The following is a 21,888-nucleotide window of genomic DNA, read 5'->3' as shown; positions in this document are numbered from 1 at the left end:
GATGATATAAAAAATAAAAAAAATTTTAAGCTATAAATTCACTGTAACACGATGCATGCTGTTATTAAACTGACTATGGCACTCCTGAAACAACGCCCTTCCCTTCGTCTGGCACACCCTTCGTCTGAAACACACGTCAGTAGATAGAAGGTGCAGAAGCAGAAAGACACCAGAGCAAGCTTTCATGAGCGGACTTAACAGTAATAAGTTTGCTTAGCGTTAAGATTTTTTTTCCTTCGTCCATGGAAATATAGCATGGACTGAGGAAAATTCACAATGCTAAGCAAACGTAGTGCTGCTGAGATCGCTCATGCAACCGGCCGGTCCAAGAAATTAACCGTGTGCGCAAATTCCACTCGAGGCGTTGTCACACCCAGTCCTGGCCCAGTTGCATGTCCTTGAAGGGGACAAGAGTTACTCTTTCATTTTTTTTTTTCCTTCTGCATTTGTGTATTTCACTCTGAACATTAATGATAAGAATAACAGTAATAATAACAATTATAACATTAATAATAATAATAATAATAATAATAATAATAACGGGACATTTCTAAATGTATATCATACGGCTCTTAGCCCTTTTACATGTCTGCCATAGGCTGCAGCAAAAAAACATTACAGCAAATTTCATCAGCACCATGCGGTATCAAGACTACCAGACTACCATTTATCCAGTTTGGAAACCTTACACCCTCTTCCTCCCCTCAGCCTCCACCCAACAACTTCCCCCCCAAGCAACCCACGTCCCCGTCCCCCCCCTCCCCCATCCCCCCACACCCCTCTTGCAGACATACAAATCCCTGACTTCTCCTTCTACACACACTCACATTGACAGACCTGGCTCTGAGACAGTCAGTGAAAAAAAAAAAAAAAATAACTAAAAAGGGGTTGATTTTATTTGCTGTTTGAAAGAGGATGGTGAAGGAGAATGTCTGGTAGAGTATGTATGGCAGAGAGAGTTTCATTCAGTCTATTCGACATGGAAGATTTGTGTGTGTGTGTGTGTGTGTGTATAATTATGCAACAACAATTTTACTGACATCAGCAGATCTGCTGAAGTTACCATGTACATGTGTATATGTGCATACGTACTTATGTGTATGTGTTTGTTGTGTGTGTGTGTGTGTGTGTGTGTGCATGCATGAGTGTGCGCCTGTGCTTGTGGGGTGGGAGGGGTTTGGGGGGGGGCGGGGGGGGGGCGTGCCTGACATATGTGCAGTTACTCTTATCATTATTAGAAGTAGCAGTAATAGTAGTAGTATATTCGATCCCATGCACATTCACAAGTATAGGCACAAACAGATCTGTTTATATATTCATAATTGTTCAAGACCAACCATATATAGCCTGCCAAGGCCATACTAAAGCTGCTGCACTCGCTGGTCAATGCATCAGTCATATGATCCAGCAGACCGGAAAGATCTCCAGCCTCAATCCAGCAGACTCTTTGTCTCCAGGTTACCATGCTCAAAGTGCAAATCAGCAAATTTGCATGATCTCCACATGATAAAAGACCAGACTGATCCAAACAGCTTTCAAGCATCCATGATACAGACAAAATACAGATACTTGCAGTTTTCCTTTAAACTCCTGGGAGAGACAGAGATATTACAGAAAAAAAGAGAAACATTCAACTGCAAGGCTATTGCATATTTGCAAAAGAGGTTGAATATGTAAAATACTATCATGACTAATTAAATTAGCCTATGGTGGGGTGGGGGAGTGAGTGGATTTTCATCTAAAATCACAACTAACTTAAATCAAAAACATTATATCCATTCACACAAAAAGATACAGGCCTCAACAAAATCATTGCATCATAAATCAATAAGCGAGATAAATGGATACCAGTTCTTTTAAATTTTTTATATTGTGGTTTCCAATGTAACATGTGTCAATATTTTTCAACTTCATATCTGTGTTTTAATCTTATAAAGACTGTCACGCTTGCAGCTGTATTTTGCAATTCACTCCTGTTAACATGGAATTTTGCCAATAAAATCTTCAAGTCCATTACATTGTATGTTGAACGTTGGTGTGTTAAAACAAAAATAATAAGAGTTGTAGAAAATGTGAAATGGAGACATGCTCATATTTCTCATGCAATGAACTTGTCAAACTAGACCAGGATTCAAGTGACTTTGGACAGGTCCACAATTCCCTCCTCATTGGTACAAAATAAACAGAAAGGTCAATCTGAGATTTTTCAGCAAAAAAAAAATACAAACCTCTAGGTAGGAATGAATTTGTGCAAGACTCTTAGCTAGAAACCAAATCAAATTTGAAGTACAAATTACACTGGTAAAACGTTAACAAATGAAACTGACATTTACAGAAAATAATAGTTGAACTAAAATAAAACTACACTGATGGAAACTTTATAATAAAGGAATGGCTTTATTTTGGACATTGACAAAAGACAAGAACTAAATAAGGAATAATGACCACAATAAAACATACTATCATTATCAAAGAATGACTTAACTAAATAAGGAATAATGACCATGATAAAACAATGGCTTTGTTCTGAAGTTAAGAGACAGAAACATGATCCATGATACAACTGCAGCATGGATAAGAAGTAGGTTAAAATGTGGATATCAATCAAATGAAATCATACACTACACCAGCAATGGTTGTTCAGTTGTCATTGTTTTTGTTTTATTTTTGTTTGTTTTAAAGAAACAAAATACAGAAATAAATGGAAACTCCAGATGCAGCAGCTCACAATGCAAGTGTAAATGCACCTGCATACATGCATCAGATTGTTCAAGGTTTGGGAGGTGAGTTCAGATAGAAGCAGGTGTGGGTGAGTGAGTCATGTGGGTGCATCTGTCTGTATGTGTGGATATGTTTGTGAGAGAATCTTTCTTTGCTTTTACATCATTTAATTTACATGTTTTTAAAGTGTGTGTGTGTGTGTGTGTGTGTGTGTGTTGTGTTGTGTTATGTTGCAATGCGTTGCGTTGTGGTGTGTGTGTGTGTGTGTGTGTGTTTGTGTGTGTGTGTGTGTGTGATCATGCGTACAAATATGTATATGTTGTGGAAACAACTATGCTCAAGTGCAAAAAATTATGAAAATTAAAAAAAAAAAAAAAAAAAAAAAAAGAGAAAAATTTTCATTCTGATTTTGCAGGCTATCAGATCCATATGAACAAAGGATCAGACAATAGCAACCATTCAGCATTCAATGTTCTATGTGTGCATACATGTCTGTGTTTCTGTTTGTATGTTTGCACATTTATGAATACGCACATGAGCATCTGCAGATGGGTGAATGTGTACATGTGTGAGTAGCACTGGATCAGAGACATAAAAAAAGACACTATTAAACAAAAGAAAATACAAACTTAACAACTGAAAACTGTGCTTTGCACATTTTCAAAACAAATTTTAAAAAGACATATGCTTGTTCCCATTTACATCTCTGCAAACATTTCACTGATCAACAAAGAAGTATGTGAACAAAGTGCACAAATCAAAATTCATCTTATCACAACTACAAACAATGCTCAGATAGCACAGACATTCTTTCTTTCTTTCTTTTTTTTTTCTTTTTTTTTCTAATTTTTGCTGCATAATCTTGTGCTGCACAGAGGTGACGCATTCTCCTTTGGGAGAGCAGCCCAAACTTCAAACAAAGAAATCTGTTGTGAGAAAGAGTAATACAATACAATACAATGCACTGCAATGCAATACAAAATCTGTTGTGAGAAAAAGGAATATAATACAATACAATGCAATACAATACCACAGGGAAAAGTATTTTCTCTGTTGCTGGAGAAAAATGACTTGCTAATGTTTATTCCCCCTTGAAAATAGAGTGTGACTGCCTACATGGCTCGTGTAAAAACAGTCATACATGTAAAAACCATTCATGATTTCATGGCTTAACTTCTTGCCTTGCCACTCAACCCACATTCGCTGTGTGCAGCTTCAGACACACTGAGGACACAATATCTACTGTGACTCCAACCTTTCCTTACTATTTTGCCATGTTCTGACTTTGACTTTTGACAATCAGGTTGGATGGTGACAAAAAAAATTAATAATAAATACATTTAAATAAAAAAGGAAAGGTTGTTGCATCAATGTCTGCAGTCACACTAAGTTTGTGTTCCTTTGCCACATGCATTTATGGAGAACATGTCAGTGTTAACGTTCACACACACACACACACACACACACATACACACACACACACACGTCTAATATCACTGATAGTGAAAAACGCTAAACTAAAGAACGAACGAATACACACACACACACACACACATGGAATCAATCAGGGTGATCACATAAGACTTACTATGTTTGCATCCATGATGAAAGAAACAAAATATAATTTTCACACCACAAAAGACAAATGGTAACAAGTATGTCTCCTCCAAAAAATAAATTTGGAATAGATATCACAATTTCCAAGTTTGTATCCTTATTACTTTTTTCTTTCTTATTTTTTTTCTTTTTAATAACAGATTAATTAATCTTATGTTATGTTTCAGAAGATGTACATACAAACAGATCAATCAATCTGATAATGCTTTGAAGAAGATGCACAGAAGACATCCATAACAGCAAGCCGTTGAAAATGCCCACACATCGTGGAAGACTTTTTTTTTATTTTCTCTCATATTTCAGGCATTTTCTTAGCCATCAAACAAGACCATCCTCTTCTCTCCCATTTCGGTCTTGCAACTCTTTAACCATCAAACAAGACCATTCTGGACAGTTTCAAACTGCTGTCTTCCATCAGTCTGGCCTCCTGAAACATACAATACCATACATACAATACCATGCATACAATACAGGCAAAGAGAAAAAATAAAAAATTTGTGCATTTGACTGTCAAAAAAGGAAGAAGGAAAGCGTCTTTTAAGATGGAGCTTCTTTATCTTCTTCTTCGTCTGCGGTTATGGGCTGTCGCAACCCATGTTCACATGTATATCTGTACAAGTGGGCTTCTATGTGCTCAGAGATGCCAAGCCCTGTCAAGCGTTTGTAGGAACAATCAGGAAATTTGGTTGGATTATTTTGAATTTGGAAGGAACACTAGGGCTCCAAGCAACATCAGCAAACATACATTTACAAGGCATACAAACAATGTAAACACAGATGCAATTCGCTGAACATCATCGAGTGAGACCAAGGTTAGTCTTGACTGCCCTGGCCTTTCATCAATATGTCTCGAGCATCTGGGTAATGCTACCAGAGGAAAGCATATGACCACACTATGTAGTCAAAAATGAACTCGTCAGAACAATTTTGATGTAAGCATAACATCGGAACAAAATGCGATTAAGCATAACAAAATACGGTGAAATCGTAACAGCTAGCACCTCCACATGCATGGTCATTTTTTCTCTGCCATATAGACAGACATACTCTGTTTTCATGGGTCTGCATGCTGGGTATCTTCTTCTTTCCATAACCATCCTAACACCAAACAAAAACAAAACACTGACATGGATTACAGGATCTTTAATGTCTCCATTAGATCTTCTGCATGCATATACACATAAGACGCGTTCAGGTACTAAAGCAGGTCCATACATCTAATGAGCTGGGAGAACAGTAGAAAATCTCTCCATCCTTAACCCACTAGATGCCACAACAAGGAATCGAACCCAGGACCATCAGTGAAAGTTCAACGCTTTAACCACTTGATTGTTGTTCCCATCTGAAACAAACTTGACAGCTGATGAAAACTACAGGAACAGACTTTCAGAAAGTTAGTTACTGCTTCACCTGTGTCTGCTAGAGTTACTGAACATAGCTCATGTTTTTCTCTAGAAAAGAAAAGAAGTGTGAACTAATGATATAACACTCATGGTATTTATCATTCAAAACTGAAGAATGGCTGAAATTTTTTTTTTTTTTTTAAATAAAAGACAGGTGTTTGATTAAAAGAGTGAAAAATTGAGTGGACAACTCTCCGGGTACAGGTAACATAATACTGCAGTAAAGCATTCAAACGATGAAGGATGATGATGACAACAACGACGACAAAGATGAAGATGACGATGACAACAATGCGGCCAGATATGACCACCCTCACCTCAAAGCTGCAGTCGGCCAAATATCTCTTCTGTGACTGGAAGCCGACACAATAAGGACCCTCTGACATGATGCACACAGGAGTCACGGTGTCCTCCGGCGCCGTAGGGACCATCGTCTCGTAGCTGACCCTGGCAGGGATGTACTGCCCATCACCAAATGGCACCCTCGCCCCCCCACCAAACGCCGGCAGAGCTGAGACAAATGGATCCATGACCTGCTGACCCCTGGAGCTGACCCTTGACCCTGTGATCCTTGGGGCTCTGTTTCTCAGTCTGGCCCTGCTGTTGCTGTTGTTGTTGTTGCTGTTGTTGTCGCACTTGCTGGCCCCTGCGGCGTGGTTTGTGAAAGACAGGTGGTCCTCGCCGGGGTTCTCAAAGGTGGTGTTCAAGAGGCCACATGTGTCAGGCACGGTCATCTGATAAAGAAACATGGCACATGTGGTACATACACAAGTGTGTGTGTGTGGTGTGTGAGTGTGTGCGTGTGCGTGTGCGTGTGTGTGTGTATGTGTGCATGTGTGTGTGTATGTGCGTGTGTGTGTGTGTGGAAAGGATTGTTTTTTTCAACTTTTATTTAATTTTGCAAAGACAAATATACAACATACAGAAAACAGTGTGAAGAAACAGAATAAACAAACAGTCACATCCAATGAGCATTAAAAGAAAAAAAAGAAACAGGTAGAGAAAATCAAAAGTATGATATTAAAAAAGACAAAAAACCAAAAAAAACAATGAACATTTAACTACTTGTCCAGTCATTCAATCAATCAATGTTGACATTAGTGATTGTAGTAGTGGTGATGGTTTCAATAACTACTACACAACATAGCAGTGTGGAAAGGAATTGATTTTCTTAAGACTAAGAGTGAATCTCATTTACATTATCTATATATCCAAACACACACACACACACACATTCTCTCATTCTTTTGCTAGTGCACACACACACATACACACACACACACACAGCTGTGAGCATGCTTATACATGCACACACACACACACACACACACACACACGTGCGCGCACACGCGCACACACACAGAGCTGTGAGCATGCTTACGCATGCAGACACACACACACACACGCACACACACACACACACAGCTGTGAGCATGCTTATGCATGCACACACACACACACACACACACACACACAGCTGTGAGCATGCTTATGCACACACACACACACACACACACACACACACACACCAAATTATGCAACACTCACCTGACTATCACCAGCAGCCATAACAGGCTCAGCCATCAAGGCATCCTGAGAAATGGAGTCTGTTCATGTGGGAAAAGAAAAAGACAAGAGGTCATTCCAGCTGTTAAAACAGGAGTAACCCCTCCACTCCAATTTTCTTATTCTGAGTGTGTGTGTGTGTGTGTGTGTGTGTGTGTGTGTGGTGTGTGTATGCATGTGTGTGTGTGTGTGTGTGTGTGTGTGTGTGTGTGTGTGTGTGTGTGTGTGTGAGTGCATGTGTAAGTGGCAAAGAGAAAGAAAGTGGGGTTGCAAGAATGTACATATAACCATGTAATCACATAATCGCATTGTTGTGGCATTGTTACTGCTAACATTATCAACAGCAAAAGTTGCAGAAGTGATCTGCCTGTCATGCTGTTGTCCAACAACAGATAACGCCTGTTGGTGTTAACATTGTGGAGCTTTAGCAGGGTTTCTGATGGCTAGCCAGTCCAACCTTGCTCCAACAGTGTCTTTTGCAGATGTCCCAGACATCAGAAAGCATTTGGAGGAGGTGGCGGACTGACATCAACATGCACCTTCCTCTGCCACCACCATTCTCTCCACGTTGTTGTGGTTCACCTCTCCTTGCTTGCCTCCCTTGATCCCCTCTTTCACAGTTTGTCTCCAGTCAACTCAGTTTTTGGCGATGACGCTTTCCCATCTGTTTAAACTAATGGAGGCAGAGACTTGCTCTCTTTTGATGTACCGTATTTTTTTGTCACAACAGATTTAGCCTGATATACCTGCAGTGCATCGCCATTCCTTCTTCTTCTTCTTTTTTCCTGCCTGCATGTGTATTTGCTTTCCTTTCAAACTGGAATTTTACACAGGTCAACCTTTTTGTTGCTGATGGTTCTTTAACATGTGCTAAGTGCAAGCTGAATAATGGACCTTGGTTTCACATCTCATCCGCATGGCTGGCTGTATATGACATTGGTCTGGCCATCGGAGAAGTTGTTGGCTGAACACTGGTACAGACTTGTGGACCTCGGCAGCACAAACTTTTGCTTAGCAGAAAGAATTTCACCCCAGTCTGCTCTGATGTTGTAAGACTCTTACTGCTGTAGGCAAACTTAGCACTGCTGAGATCACTTGTACAAGCCAGCCCTGGGCCTCTTCATTGCCTCACTCTTTAGAACCTTTTTCTTTTTTTGCTACCCCCATACCTGAACCGTTTCAGTGGCATTACTCCCATGCCCCTCATTTTGAGTCCCCCATGCACAGCCACATCTGGCCTCATCTGTCACAGTCTCAGCTCCCGATGTCCACATGGAACAATTAATATTATGTCGATAGGAGGCAAAACATCAGAGAAGACCCTGTATTGCTGATGAGTTACTTTAGTGGTGTTCAGTTGTGTCTGTTCTGATTTAACATTTACTAAGCCCACTACTGACAACAGTGATTACTTAGTCACAGAGCTAGACTCCTTGAATGAATATGTATATTATATACATAACAGATACAAATATAAGTATACAAATTGAACAACTGACTGATTGTCTGACTGACTGGTTGACTAACTGACTAACTGAGAGCCAAATTCACGTTCTTTCCAAAGAGTGAAAGTATGACCCTACCAGCTGCCGTGGCAAAGTGGTTTGTGTAGCAGACTGACGAATGGGAAGATGCTGGTTCAATTCCTTTCAGATGTGGGGTTTCTTTTTTTTTGGGGGGGTTGTTTTGTTGTTTTTTGTTGTTTTTTTTTGGCCTGTGGTCATCTCCTGAACAGAGCTGAGTGTGCTAAAGGCTTAAACTGGAAGACTTGTGACCACACATTCGAAGGTCATCCAATTCATAGACACATCTATGGGAGTGTTGCTCAAATGTCTAACTTAACACCGTTATCTTTCAGCCTGGTTGACACAGGGATACATTACGAAAGTACAGCCTTGTCAAGCAGTCCCAAGCCTAAATGGACCCCTAAAGCAGCATCTTCATCACGCTAGTCATCCTACTCATCATCATAACTATCACAATACTGTAAACAAAATGTCCCAAATTCTGGGACACACACACACACACACACACACACACACCAAAAAAACGGTTATGACCTGTGTGTGTCCTGACCTGTGACAATGACTATGGAGATGAGTCGGCCTTCGACAGACTGCTCGCCCTGGTGAGTGGAGCAGTTGATGACAGGTCGAATCTTCACCATGTACAGGTTGCCTGGCGACAGTCGGTGGCCGTGGTTACCGTTGATCACCACATCCGGGGCCTTTAGCAGCTTCTTGCTGCTCCATGCTGGTTTCTATTGACATGAAGATTAACGGAGTGAATACACTGATTTTTTTTTTTTTTTTTTTTTTTTTTTTTTACATATATAAAAAATAAATAGATAAATAGATAAACAAAAAATAATAATCACAATGATACGGAAACTAAGAAGAAAAATATGGTGGGAGGAGGAGGATGAAATAAAGGAAAGAAAAGAAAAATGAAAGGAAGGGCAGTTAGTGGTCAAAAAGGAGAAGGGGGGTGGGGAGGGGCTGGTGATGCTGGTCAGTCTCTCGAGTTTCAAGTATTCAAGTATAGTGATTTTAAATGTGAACTACTTGGACATGCATGATGGATGTTGTGTGTGATTTTTTTTTGCTGAAAGTGTGTGTTGGGGGCGAGGTGTGGGGGGGGAGTGGCGTGTATATATGTGTGTGTGTGTGTGTGTGTGTGCGCGCGCGCGCACGCATGTGTGTGCGTGTGTGCATGTGTGAGTGTGTGTGTGCGCACGCGTGCGTGCGCGTGCGTGTGCATGTGTGTATGAAAGTTTGGAGGACAATCAACCGTCTGACAAAAACTATTCAAACCCAAGTCCCTCTGATGGCACATGGGGTTGCTCTACAACACCCCCCCCCCCACACACACACCCCCCACCCCCACCCCCCATCCCCTCCCCCATCGCCCCTCCGCCACCACCCAATCCCCCAATCACCATGTCATGACTCGCCCCTCAAAAATACGGCCATCTTCATGGAACCAAGACCCAAGCCCTGAACAATTTGACCATCACACAATCCAGACATGGGCTGATTCCCATGCTCAGGTGAACAGTAACTGATCGCACACATATTTTGCCTCTTTTGTTGGGTTTTTGTGTGTGTGTTTTTTTTTAATAGTACACAGCCAGTACCTAACAGTATTGTATTTGGAAAGAGCAAACCTTCCACTAACTGTTTATGGTATGCTGAAAATCATTTCCGGTGCTTAACTGCGAGAGACAATTGTGCCACCCCTTCTCCTGAGTCAACATTTTTTCCAGCACAGGAAATAGCTGCACGTAGCGGGGAAAACCCCACTGGCTGGTTTCTTTGTTTTAAGGCTGCTGTGGTCATATAATACCGCCACACAGCATCCAAACAAAGGTGTATAAAATGGCCAAGTCATCCCTGAAAGTAAACATTGAGCTTTGTTCCCCCCAATAATACCGCCACACAGCATTCAAACAAAGAGCAAACCTTCCACTAACTGTTTATGGTATGTTGAAAATCATTTCAGGCGCTGAACTGAGAGAGACAATTGTGCCACCCCTTCTCCTGAGTCAACATTTTTCCAGCACAGGAAATAGCGCCACGTAGTGGGGAAAACCCCACTGGCTGGTTTCTTTGTTTTAAGGCTGCTGTGGTCATATAATACCGCCACACAGCATCCAGACAAAGGTGTGTAAAATGGCCAAGTCATCCCTGAAGCTAATCATAGAGCTTTGTTCCCCCTAGATCATATACGCTGGAAAGTGTTGGGATTTTTTGTTTCCATAGAGCTTTGTTCCCCCAAGATCATATACGCTGGAAAGTGTTGGGATTTTTTGTTTCCATAGAGCTTTGTTCCCCCAGATCATACACACTGGAATGTGTTGGGATTTTTTGTTTCCATAGAGCTTTGTTACCCCAGATCATACACACTGGAAAGTGTTGGGATTTTTTGTTTCCATAGAGCTTTGTTCCCCCAGATCTTATACACTGGAAAGTGTCGGGATTTGTTGTTTCCACAGAGCTTTGTTCCCCCAGATCATATCCACTGGAAAGTGTCGGGATTTGTTGTTTCCATGCCTACCTTGACCGACAGGCAAGCTAGCACGGAAGATTCTGCTTGTATGTTACAGGCTGCAGGCACAGCCAGAACAGGCAGGCATGGCCACTGAAAGTTAAGGGCTTCTGCAAGTTGGTGGTAAAAAAAAATTTTTTTAATAAAATAATCAAACAAAATAAAAAAAATCACCTTGTTCTGCTTGCTTCCACAGTGGATGTGCACACTGTAGCGAAGCAAGGAGGAGGGAGGCAGCTCATCACTGGTTCGCGTCTCCAGCAGTGAGTTGATTGACAGCTCCTCCTCCAGACGGTTGTAGGGGACGAAGCGGTGGTGCTCTCTGGCTTTGATGTTCCGCAAATCTGTGGAGGATAAAAAAACAAAATCTTTTTTGTTTGAGCATGTTTCAACAGGCCGAGTACTGCATTTTACGGACAATAAGATGATGGGTTTTTTCCCTTCAACTTCGACACTCATGTGCCTTATAATATTGTGTGCCTTATACAAGGTTTAAATTTGTATTAAAAAAATTTTTAAAAAAACAAAAAAAAAGCACGCTGTCCTGATCTCCCTTGCCTATATTTAAAATTATATGTGTGTGTTAGTGTGGGGATGTTTGAGTGAGTGCTTTTAGAGCTGTTGTAAAGTGCATAGAGCTTCAAGATTATGTGCTGTAACAAGATATCTTAATAGATGAATGAAACAAAAATCCTGTACATTGTGACTTTCAAACCCAAAAAAGGTTTTACCCTTGTGGCAATGAAAACACAAGGAAGCCTTCCCATGAATCAGAACAAAAAAATAGCTCACAATCAACTCATTGCACCCACACAAACAACACACTGTGTGTGTGTGTGTGTGTGTGTGTGTGTGTGTGTGTGTGTATGATAGTCAGTCATGTCCGACTATGACCATCAGAACAGCAGAGGAGGCAACTGCTGTCCCAACTATTTGGGCTTGAATTTGATTATAATGGAGAGTGTCTTGCCCAAAAAAAATTTAAAAAAGCACGCTGTCCTGATCTCCCTTGCCTATATTTAAAATTATATGTGTGTGTTAGTGTGGGGATGTTTGAGTGAGTGCTTTTAGAGCTGTTGTAAAGTGCATAGAGCTTCAAGATTATGTGCTGTAACAAGATATCTTAATAGATGAATGAAACAAAAATCCTGTACATTGTGACTTTCAAACCCACCCTTGTGGCAATGAAAACACAAGGAAGCCTTCCCATGAATCAGAACAAAAAAATAGCTCACAATCAACTCATTGCACCCACACAAACAACACACTGTGTGTGTGTGTGTGTGTGTGTGTGTGTGTGTGTGTGTGTGTGTGTGTGTGTATGATAGTCAGTCATGTCCGACTATGACCATCAGAACAGCAGAGGAGGCAACTGCTGTCCCAACTATTTGGGCTAGAATTTGATTATAATGGAGAGTGTCTTGCCCAAGTTACATCCCCAATCTCTTGGCCAAGAAGGTTTTTGGACAGTCAGCGTTGGGATATATATATATATGTGTGTGTGTGTGTGTGTGTGTGTGTGTGTGTGTGTGTGTGTGTGTGTGCAGGGAGAGCCACACAACAAGCTCCTCAGTAGTACTGACTGAAGGACTTGATCTGCAGGCAGTTGTGGAGGTGCACCTTCTCCTTGTGCAGGCTGAAGGGCACCTGGAGGAAGGTTGGCATGTGGTCCTTGGCCGACTCCATGCGCTCCACCTTCTGCTCCAGGTGCTTCACACTGACACACACACACACACACTCATTGTTAGTAGTTGTAGTGGAAGTATGTATGTATGATAGTCAGTCCTGTTTGGCTATGACCACCAGAACAGCAGAGGAGGCATCTGCTGTTCAGCTGGAGTAGAAGTAGTATGTATGTATGATAGTCAGTCGTGTACGGCTATGACCACCAGAACAGCAGATGAGGCATCTGCTGTTCATAAGCAGTAGTAGTAGAAGTAGTATGTATGTATGATAGTCAGTTGTGTCCGGCTTCAACCACCAGAACAGCAGAGGAGGCATCTGCTGTTCTGACTACCTGGGCTAGAATTTGATTATAGTGGTGAGTGTCTTGTCACATCCCCACTCTCTCGGCCGAGAGGGTTTTACGACAAGTCGGTGTTAGGATGGTTCCCAAAGGCCAACTAGCCCAGAAGGCTGCAGCACTAAGAGCCAATTTCAGAGTCACAGTCCTTCACAAAAGACTAGGCTGCAAATGACTTCCCACTGCAGTGGAGAAACCATTTATCATACAGCTCTCACTTTGCTTCAGGCCAAACTGTAAACTTTTGTAAATCTGAAGTAGTACTACTAGTAGTAGGAGGAGGAGGAGGAGTTGTAGGAGGAGAAGTAGTAGTGGTATAATTGCAATCGAGAGAACATGGAGACCATCATCATCATGGGAATGTGGTGGAAATGGATAGGGCATGTCATGTGAAGAGAGCAAGTTAACATCACATGGACAGTCCTTCAATGGACACCAGAAGGTAGACAGAAGAGAGGAAGGTGCAGAACAGTTGAAGGAGACAACTAGAGAACTCATCACCCTGAAGCACAAGTGGGGTACGATCCAGAAAGTGGCCCAAAAGAGACAAAGAGTGGCAATTCTTCAATGCTGCCAGTAAGTAAGTTAGTAAATTATTATCATCATCATCATTATCATCATTATTATTGATACTTACACAGCACCTATATTCAGTCAAAGACCAAAGTCTAAGTGCTTTCAAACATGGGAGTCAACTGCACAACAGGCTGCCTACTTGTGTAGAACTGACAGAAAGCTGCCTTTTGGCACTCATCATTCATTTCCTGTGTCATTCAGTCAGGCTTCTATCACGTGCATGCATAAGAGTGGGCTTTTCTTCAGAATTTTGCCATGGGCAGGCAACTCTTTTGCTGCCATGGGCTCTTTAGCGTGTGCTAAGTGCATGCTGCATGCAGACCTCAATTAATTGTCGCATCTGAATGATTACCATCCAGACCACCACTCAATGTCTAGTGGAGGGGATAAAATTCTAACAAACATGGAATTTGTTCCCACACACTAACATTCTCAGATTCTCTCTCCCTAGCTTGACATGATACCACTAGCCACCACTCTATGTTGTCACTTGGTTCTGATGATGATGATGATGATGACATTTACAGTGACAATAATGATGATGTTGACAAAGATGATGATGACGATCATGATACTGATGATGATGACAATGGCAATAATGTTGACAGTGCTGCTGATGCTGATCATGACAACAATGATGATGATAATGACCATGATGATGACCATGATGACAGCAATGACACTGATGATGATGATAACAACAATGAAGATGGCAATAATGACAGTGATGATGTTGATCATGTTGATGATGGCAATGAAATTAGAAACAACAACAACAACAAAAACACTGAAGTCACTCAATCAAATGCTACATAATGAACACTCATTCATTCTTGTGATATCCCCAGAAACTTTCCTTTTGGCCTTGATACAAACACACCAACAGGCATGTGTCACCTGTTTATCTGTCTGTCATTTAGGCAGCAGTTTGTGGCAAACCACTCAGTCTGTAACACAGTACTGGATCCATGGCTCCACAACATTTAATCCTTTTCTAAAACAACAGGCCAAAGCCAAATGGCGATGTGATGCAGAAAGCAAGAAAGAAGGGAAAATAAGTCGTTACGTTATATCCAAATTTAACACTGACACCTGCCTATCTCAGGTGATATGATCAACAGAGAAAACACCATCCCAGAAGACATGAGTAATAATAATAGTAACAAGTAAATAACAATAATAATAATAATAATAATAATAACAATAACAGCGTTCAATTTTACACAGACAAATCAGAGCACTCATTCACATGCATGCACAACTCTGACCTAGAGGGATGAGAGAGACAAAACTGTGAGGGGACCTCACACAACACTGATACTACCACCACACCAGCAACACTGCACACTGATCAAAGGTACCTTTTTTTTCTTTTCTTTTTTTTTTTTTTTTAGCATTTGAGTATCTAACATTCAAGCTCACATCTCATTTATCTTCTAAATACAAGTTTTGGTGCTCAACCAACTGAGCCACAATGGCACACGAGATAAGATGGGAGGAAGGAAGGTTCAATGAACAAACAACCTGAGATTCCCTTAAGTCTGCTTTGCAGCATGTTCCAGCCATGCTGAAAAAGAAAGGGATGAAAACTGATTAAATGGGCCAGTGAACCCAATGGACCCATTTTCAAGAGGTGTTGCTCTCTAAGGGATACCGCCTGGAATAACGCCTATTGATTTTGAAGGGGGATGTTTGGGGGAGAGTTCCTTTATCAAACTTTGGGTGGTTTTTTGTTTGCTTTTTTGTGGGTTTTTTTATTTTGTTGTTGTTTTTTGCTACATCATTTGCACCATTTCAGTGACCAGGAATCTGGTGAACAGTTCTTCAGTGCTGTCCCCCAATAACTGGTCACAGAGTTGAGAAGAAGAAGAAGAAGAAGAAGAAGAAGAAGAAGAAGAAGCAACACAACTCACCTCTCCAAAAACTGAGGGTAACTGTTCATGAACTGGTCTCGGGGTAGGTTCTGCACTGCGGAGATGCATTCATCCGACAGCTGACACGTGTTGGACAACACAGCATCATGATCTTGATGCAGTTGACTGAGATGTTCCAGAGACTTGTTCACCTCCTGTTGTGACAGATTTTTTTTTTAAAACTAAGCATTGCCTTCGTGACAGGTTAACCCCTCATACTGTAGCTGTGGCTGTATTGCCAACATGATGAGTTAACCCAGGCTTTCTCAAATCTTCCTTGAGCCAAAAAGAGAAATTACATTTAACTGTTCTCCAGCCGAGAAGCAGACTGTACTTCAATCAGGAATCTATACGAACACAATCCTGATAGGGAATATGGCTTTTGTGTGGCTAAAAGCATTGACCAACTGCCAGCCCAATCAACTATTGAAGTGATGTAGCACACATACACAGCAGACAACAACCAGCAACCCTGGTTGAGTTCAAGCAAGCAAAGGCGGTTATGATGACCCAGATGATACTGGAGAGATTCACGGTTCTGAGATTTATACATATAGTGGTATTTTACAAGTCAATCAAGCCCGAAACTGTTGGATAAACTTTGTGTAGAGTGTTGGTGGCATGGTCAAAGAAACGAGTGTGCGAAAGGGAAAAGACCAGCACCACAAACGCATCAAAGGCATGCCAAAGAAAGGAAATGGAGAAAAGGAGGATGAGGAGGAGGAAGAGGGGGGATTTGAGACTTTGATGATAAAACACATTTTGGATTTGTTCAAAAGTGTGTGTTGTATAACAGTTTTGATTGTTATTTTAGTTCAGTTACAATGCCTTGCATACTAGGAATTCATTGGGTGGGTTTTATTTGCTTGCATGCTTAGGGTTTTTTGTGTTTGTTTGTTTTTGTTTGTTTGTTGTTGTTGTTGTTTAAACATTCATAATCATAATGAAACAGTTATGTCTAATGTATCAAGAAACATGAAATTACACACATAAAGTGGCTAAACATTAAATATATATGTTCAACCAGCTCAAAGTAATAATCTGTACATCCCATAATTTCAAAATTATATCAATAGAAAATTTGCTTAATTTCCTTGTTAGAAAAGCATATGGTTTGCATACTTTGACAAACAAATGTGGCCAGTTGATTTTTTTTTTTTTTTTTTTTTTTTTTTTTTAATCAGTTCATACCAGTCTTTATTGAAAATTCCCTGGCAGAGGTTCTGTGGCAGTAGTTATCTTTTCCTGGCAGTGAACAACGGGACCTAACCCAGCAGCAGTGACATGTCTTTGTGTGGGCATGGTCTTTGGTTGCAATGACGGTGTTACCATACTGCCAACATTTTCTTTCAATTAGTTCAAATGGTTTCAACAACCTCTTGACTTCCTGCCAAGACAGTTAAAGTGTTGGGATTTTGATTGTGATTATTTTGACATAATTTGGACATTATCTTGCTCCTGCCACCTGAATTCTGTTTGTCTCTTTCATTAGTTTCAGCTCTTAATTATGGCATTTAAGGTATTTCAGTATTCTTCTTCATTAATTTCACCTCCAACAGAAAAAAATCAACACAGCAAAACATACTGTGGACACCTCACATAAACAGAAACAGTTCCACATACAACACTGACAAAAAATACTGTATAGGTGTTGGCACCAGGGACAAGAGCAGTGATGGGAAGCAACTCCTCACTTTGCAACAACTCCCACCACTCACTAGTCCCCCTTTAAAACTATCTCATTTCAAACACAAAATCTGCCTTGTAAATAGGTTCTTCATTCTAATAACAAATAAATGAATAAATTATGAGTCAGTAAGGAAGACAGACAGATAAGGCATAGAAATATTTCCCTATAATATGATGCACCTCCTCCATATCAGCTAACAGTTTCTGTTGCTGAGTTGTCAGAGTCTCAAAAAGCGAAGCAAATTCCTGTCGTACCAGCTCCTTTCGCTCCAACCATTTTAACTGCAACATTATAATTTATAAAACAATGTAACTACAATGAAGTAGCTTTTAAAACCACACAGGCAAAAAGAAATACGTAAAAATAATATTTTTTTTAAAAACCGTAAAAAACATAAAGAAACAAATAAGCAAATCTAAAACTAAAAAACGAACTATGCCAAAACTTTTGCAGTGAGAACAGAACATATCTGCTGTTCAGCAAAAAGACAGATGTATCATAAAAAATACACAAGCGCATGATGCACATATACACTGTGATTATGCACCATCCCAAAACAACAACATGTAAAATAACTTCTGGTACTTAAATAAAGATGCATCCAAAAAATGTAAAATCAGATTTAGTGGAAAAACAGTAATAAATCACACACACACACACACACACACACACACTGCATTTTGTTTGTTTTACTAAGACTGTGCAATATGATCATAATAAGGTGCTTTAACAAATGTTATCATTACTATTCAGCGCATGTGTGTGTGTGTGTGTTTGTGTGTGTGTGTGTGTGTGTGTGTGTGTGTGTGTGTAAGAATATGTGCGTGTTGAACAACAAAATATAATACATACTTCTATATGAGTCATCATGGACTTGATATCATCTGGCATGTGGCTGATCGTCTCTGTTTTGGTCGTGACATCATCCAGTTTTTCCAAGAGCTTTTCCTGAAATCATTAAAAACACTTTTGAATAAGTTCTGATTCTCTCATTAACAAAGTAACCTGTATATCTGTAGTTTGGAAAGTTACATATGGTCATTCATTTCCAAAACTGGAAAGAAAGAAAAAAGAAGCTTAAAGTCTCCAATTCTCCTCCACTCTCTCATACTTTTTTCTCACTTGATGAAATAGAAAAAATTCAAGAAAATATAAAATTATATACATTTCTTCAAAGTATTATAACATAGCAACTTTGTCTAACCTGACTTTACTCTTTTCATGCAAAAATAAAACTTACTGAAAACTTTGCTGTTTCTCCATAAGTCCTTTCAGAGAAGAATTATATAAATGAGTTGATAATATTAATGTCCAAATGTACAATGGGTATAAATAGCATGTGTGCAGATATTTGTATGTGCATAATTACTTAAAGTGTCATATCTGTCACCCTCTGTGGTAACTGGTTCAGAACATGTGTTTGTGTACTCTCAATGTTGAGTGGTATGTAATATCATCACTGACTTTTGTAACTCGTTGTTATGCTGTGTAATCAAGCATTGTGAGTGTCGGTCTCTGCCCTGCCATCATGACCTAGTTTTGGCACAGCAGACTGCCACAGCAGGGTTCTATGGCCAGCATGGGTCAACGACTCAAGTGACTCAACCCATGCAAAAGACTGATGTTACAGCAAACAGGGATCATTTCATTGAAAAACATTACACACAACTTGGACCCCATACAAAAAACATCAATAGCAGTAGCAATAAGGATAATTTTATCAGCAACAGTCCCACTCTCAGTATTTTTACCACTTGCAGTTCTCTAACAACAATAATTAACAGATATCGCATCAGAAAAAAAAAGATTTGACTGCTTTGCAGCTTACATTTCCTTTCTGTTCTAATTACCATCACCCAAATGAAAGGGGTTTTTTGTTGTTGTTTTTTAAATCATTATGATTATTTGACCTAACTCAAAACAACCATGAATTTGCAGACAGCATCAAGTGTCTGAGATCACATGAAGGCAAACTTAGATTCATCACATCCATTTATTCTGACATGAAAATAAACATCAAGATTTTTTTTTCTAGGAAATCAAATGAAAAAAAAAGAAGGTCTGTAATCATTCTAGGATTATCTGGCATTTTTATTTTATTATTTGGAAAATCATTCCTTTTCATTAATACACCATGCACAGGTCATAACTCTGATGGTTAGTGTCACATCATGCATGCTGTGTATGTCATGTTTAAATGTGTGTGTGTGTGTGTGTGTGTGTGTGTGTGTGTGTGTGTGTGTGTGTGTACATGGGTAACAGAAACTTTAACATGCATAACTGATCATCTGCCTTTGTATACATATGAAGGGTATTATGACAAGAGCAGACCTGCACATAAGTTTATCTGTGACTGTGAGACTGGAAGTAAAAAAAAAAATCTAATCCCTAAACACACAAGGTGCAAACTCGATCAAACCAAGGATTGAAATTTCAGTGCTCTAACCACAAAGATTGTTTTCCCCCACGACAAATAGCAACGAGGAACAGAAGCAGATAGCAAAAGATAGGCAAAAGATAGACGGACAGGCAAGAGTCGGACTGGGAGTTTCAAATAAAAACAAGCAACCACAGAATCCAAAGAAGAAAGTTCTCCAAACCAGGAAATGATTATAACCTTCTCCAGCCCCACGAGTCGAGTCAGCGACACCACCCTGTGCATGACATGTCCCTTGCCGTCCATCTCGCACTCTGGGCACACCCGCACCCTGCACGTCCGGCAGAAGAAAGACATCTTCTGCCCGTCCACCGGACACAGTTCCAGCTCCATGTCGTAGTTGCACACCCCTGCCTCCACTCGGTGACACCCCCCTTTCGTCGCCAGCTTTCGGTGCGTCTCGGCACAACGATCGCAAAAATTGGCCAAACAGTTGTCGCAGTGATGGCTCGCTTCCTCCACCTCCTCGCACAACTTGCAGACGACAAGTTCTGAAGATTTATCGAGATCTGGGCACGCCATACAGGTTGTAATGGCAGCTACTTAAAAACAACCGAGTGACCGTTGGCTGGAGTGGTTTCAGACACGGAAACCGAAAGTCATGGTGTTTCCAGGGAACGTTGGAGTGGAGTGATTTCCCTTAGATGCTTTGTCGGTGTAGCATGGGAAAAGTCCCCGCGTCAGGTTTGCCTACGGTGTATTCGACAGCCCCAACATCTCATACCCTGTACACCCCGGTTCATGTCAGTCACGGCGATAAAACAAGGCAGGTTTCACAGTATTCCGCTTGTGAGATAAATTTGAGATTTGGAACTATGCTGCATGCACAGTTCTGAAAATAATGTTTATTTTCCACACAATGATACAATAAAGGTACAATAAACATATTTGAATGACTGTTTCAGTTTCGACTTCTCTCTCTCTCTCTCTCTCTCTCTCTCTCTCTTAATTCATTTTTAGATTTGTGTTTGCCGCCATATATTTCTTCCGAGGACGCGACGTCCTTCTGTTTCCTTGCTGATCACGAATTTGCATACAGAGACAAAAAAAAAAAAAAAAAAAAAAAAAATCACAATTGATGTGATTCCCATCAAATGCTAAAACTTTGATTTCTTATACTTCAAAGGATCTGTCTGAATCAAAAGTCAGTTCGGCGGAAGTTACGTATCACATATTACGTTTCCAGCTCCTTTCAATGTAAACAAGCCCTGTGGGTGTCGCCTGCTTCCAAAAGTCATTTCCTGTGTTCCCCACATCAAAGTTTTTAGTGTCTGTTGCCAACGACCAAAAGACAAACGACCATTAAAGTGACTACTGGTAGTTATGATAGTGTTTTTATGATTTTATAACATCTATATTTGTTGGAAATGTGCATATTTGTTGGAAACGAATGCAGTCTTTGTAAAATTACCTTGTGTGTAACTTGGGGATTCAGAATTTTAGATTTTCTCGAGTTTTTCTTCAACATCTGTGAATGAATAATCAACTGACTTTACTTCTTCGCCTTTTTAGTTTTTCAGCCATTCGCTTAATTTCCAATCTAAATAGATCTCTCTCTCTCTCTCTCTCTCTCTCTCTCTCTCTCTCTCTCTCTATATATATATATATATATATATATATATATATATATGGATTTGAATTTAAGTGCATTATTGATCTATTCTGACTTTGATTTCAGTTATAAGAATACCAGCAATTCTATGATGTACTATTTAAACCTAGTTAATCATTCACTACATTTTTCTAACATTTCATAAATACATGTTCATATTCATAACCTCTAACTGCGTATAGTATTTAACTGTTTCTTTCAGATAAGTAGGGCAGTATGTCATCTACAACTGCAAAACAGAGAAGGCGGCTTCACGAGAAGTATGCTGAGTACTTAATAAAAA

The 21,888-nt window shown here is 40.1% G+C and overlaps 1 protein-coding gene across 1 annotated transcript; it reads right to left on the bottom strand.

The window, feature by feature from the left end:
- Nucleotides 1–768: 768 nt before the first annotated feature.
- LOC143302130 (uncharacterized) lies at nt 769–20,601 on the bottom strand. The gene is made up of 10 exons (XM_076616684.1): nt 20,174–20,601; nt 18,409–18,504; nt 17,736–17,837; nt 15,867–16,021; nt 12,938–13,071; nt 11,529–11,698; nt 9,384–9,567; nt 7,290–7,348; nt 6,059–6,475; nt 769–4,765 (listed from the first exon to the last, which is right to left on the bottom strand). Exons 1-10 carry the CDS (start codon nt 20,513–20,515, stop codon nt 4,703–4,705), a joined length of 1,722 nt encoding a protein of 573 aa, XP_076472799.1. The 5' UTR covers nt 20,516–20,601; the 3' UTR covers nt 769–4,702.
- Nucleotides 20,602–21,888: the final 1,287 nt, after the last annotated feature.

This window comes from Babylonia areolata, chromosome 2 (genome assembly GCF_041734735.1).
Source record: "Babylonia areolata isolate BAREFJ2019XMU chromosome 2, ASM4173473v1, whole genome shotgun sequence".
Lineage (NCBI taxonomy): Eukaryota > Metazoa > Mollusca > Gastropoda > Neogastropoda > Buccinidae > Babylonia > Babylonia areolata.
This window is presented reverse-complemented; position numbering and strand designations above follow the sequence as displayed.

Excerpts from the sequence above, each read along its gene's own strand:
- LOC143302130 (XM_076616684.1), bottom strand. The coding sequence starts at position 20,515 with ATGGCGTGCCCAGATCTCGATAAATCTTCAGAACTTGTCGTCTGCAAG. Across the intron at positions 13,072-15,866 it reads TACCCTCAGTTTTTGGAGAG|TGTGAAGCACCTGGAGCAGA; the intron begins GTGAGTTGTGTT and ends TGTGTGTGTCAG. Across the intron at positions 9,568-11,528 it reads GTGGAAGCAAGCAGAACAAG|AAACCAGCATGGAGCAGCAA; the intron begins GTGATTTTTTTT and ends TCATGTCAATAG.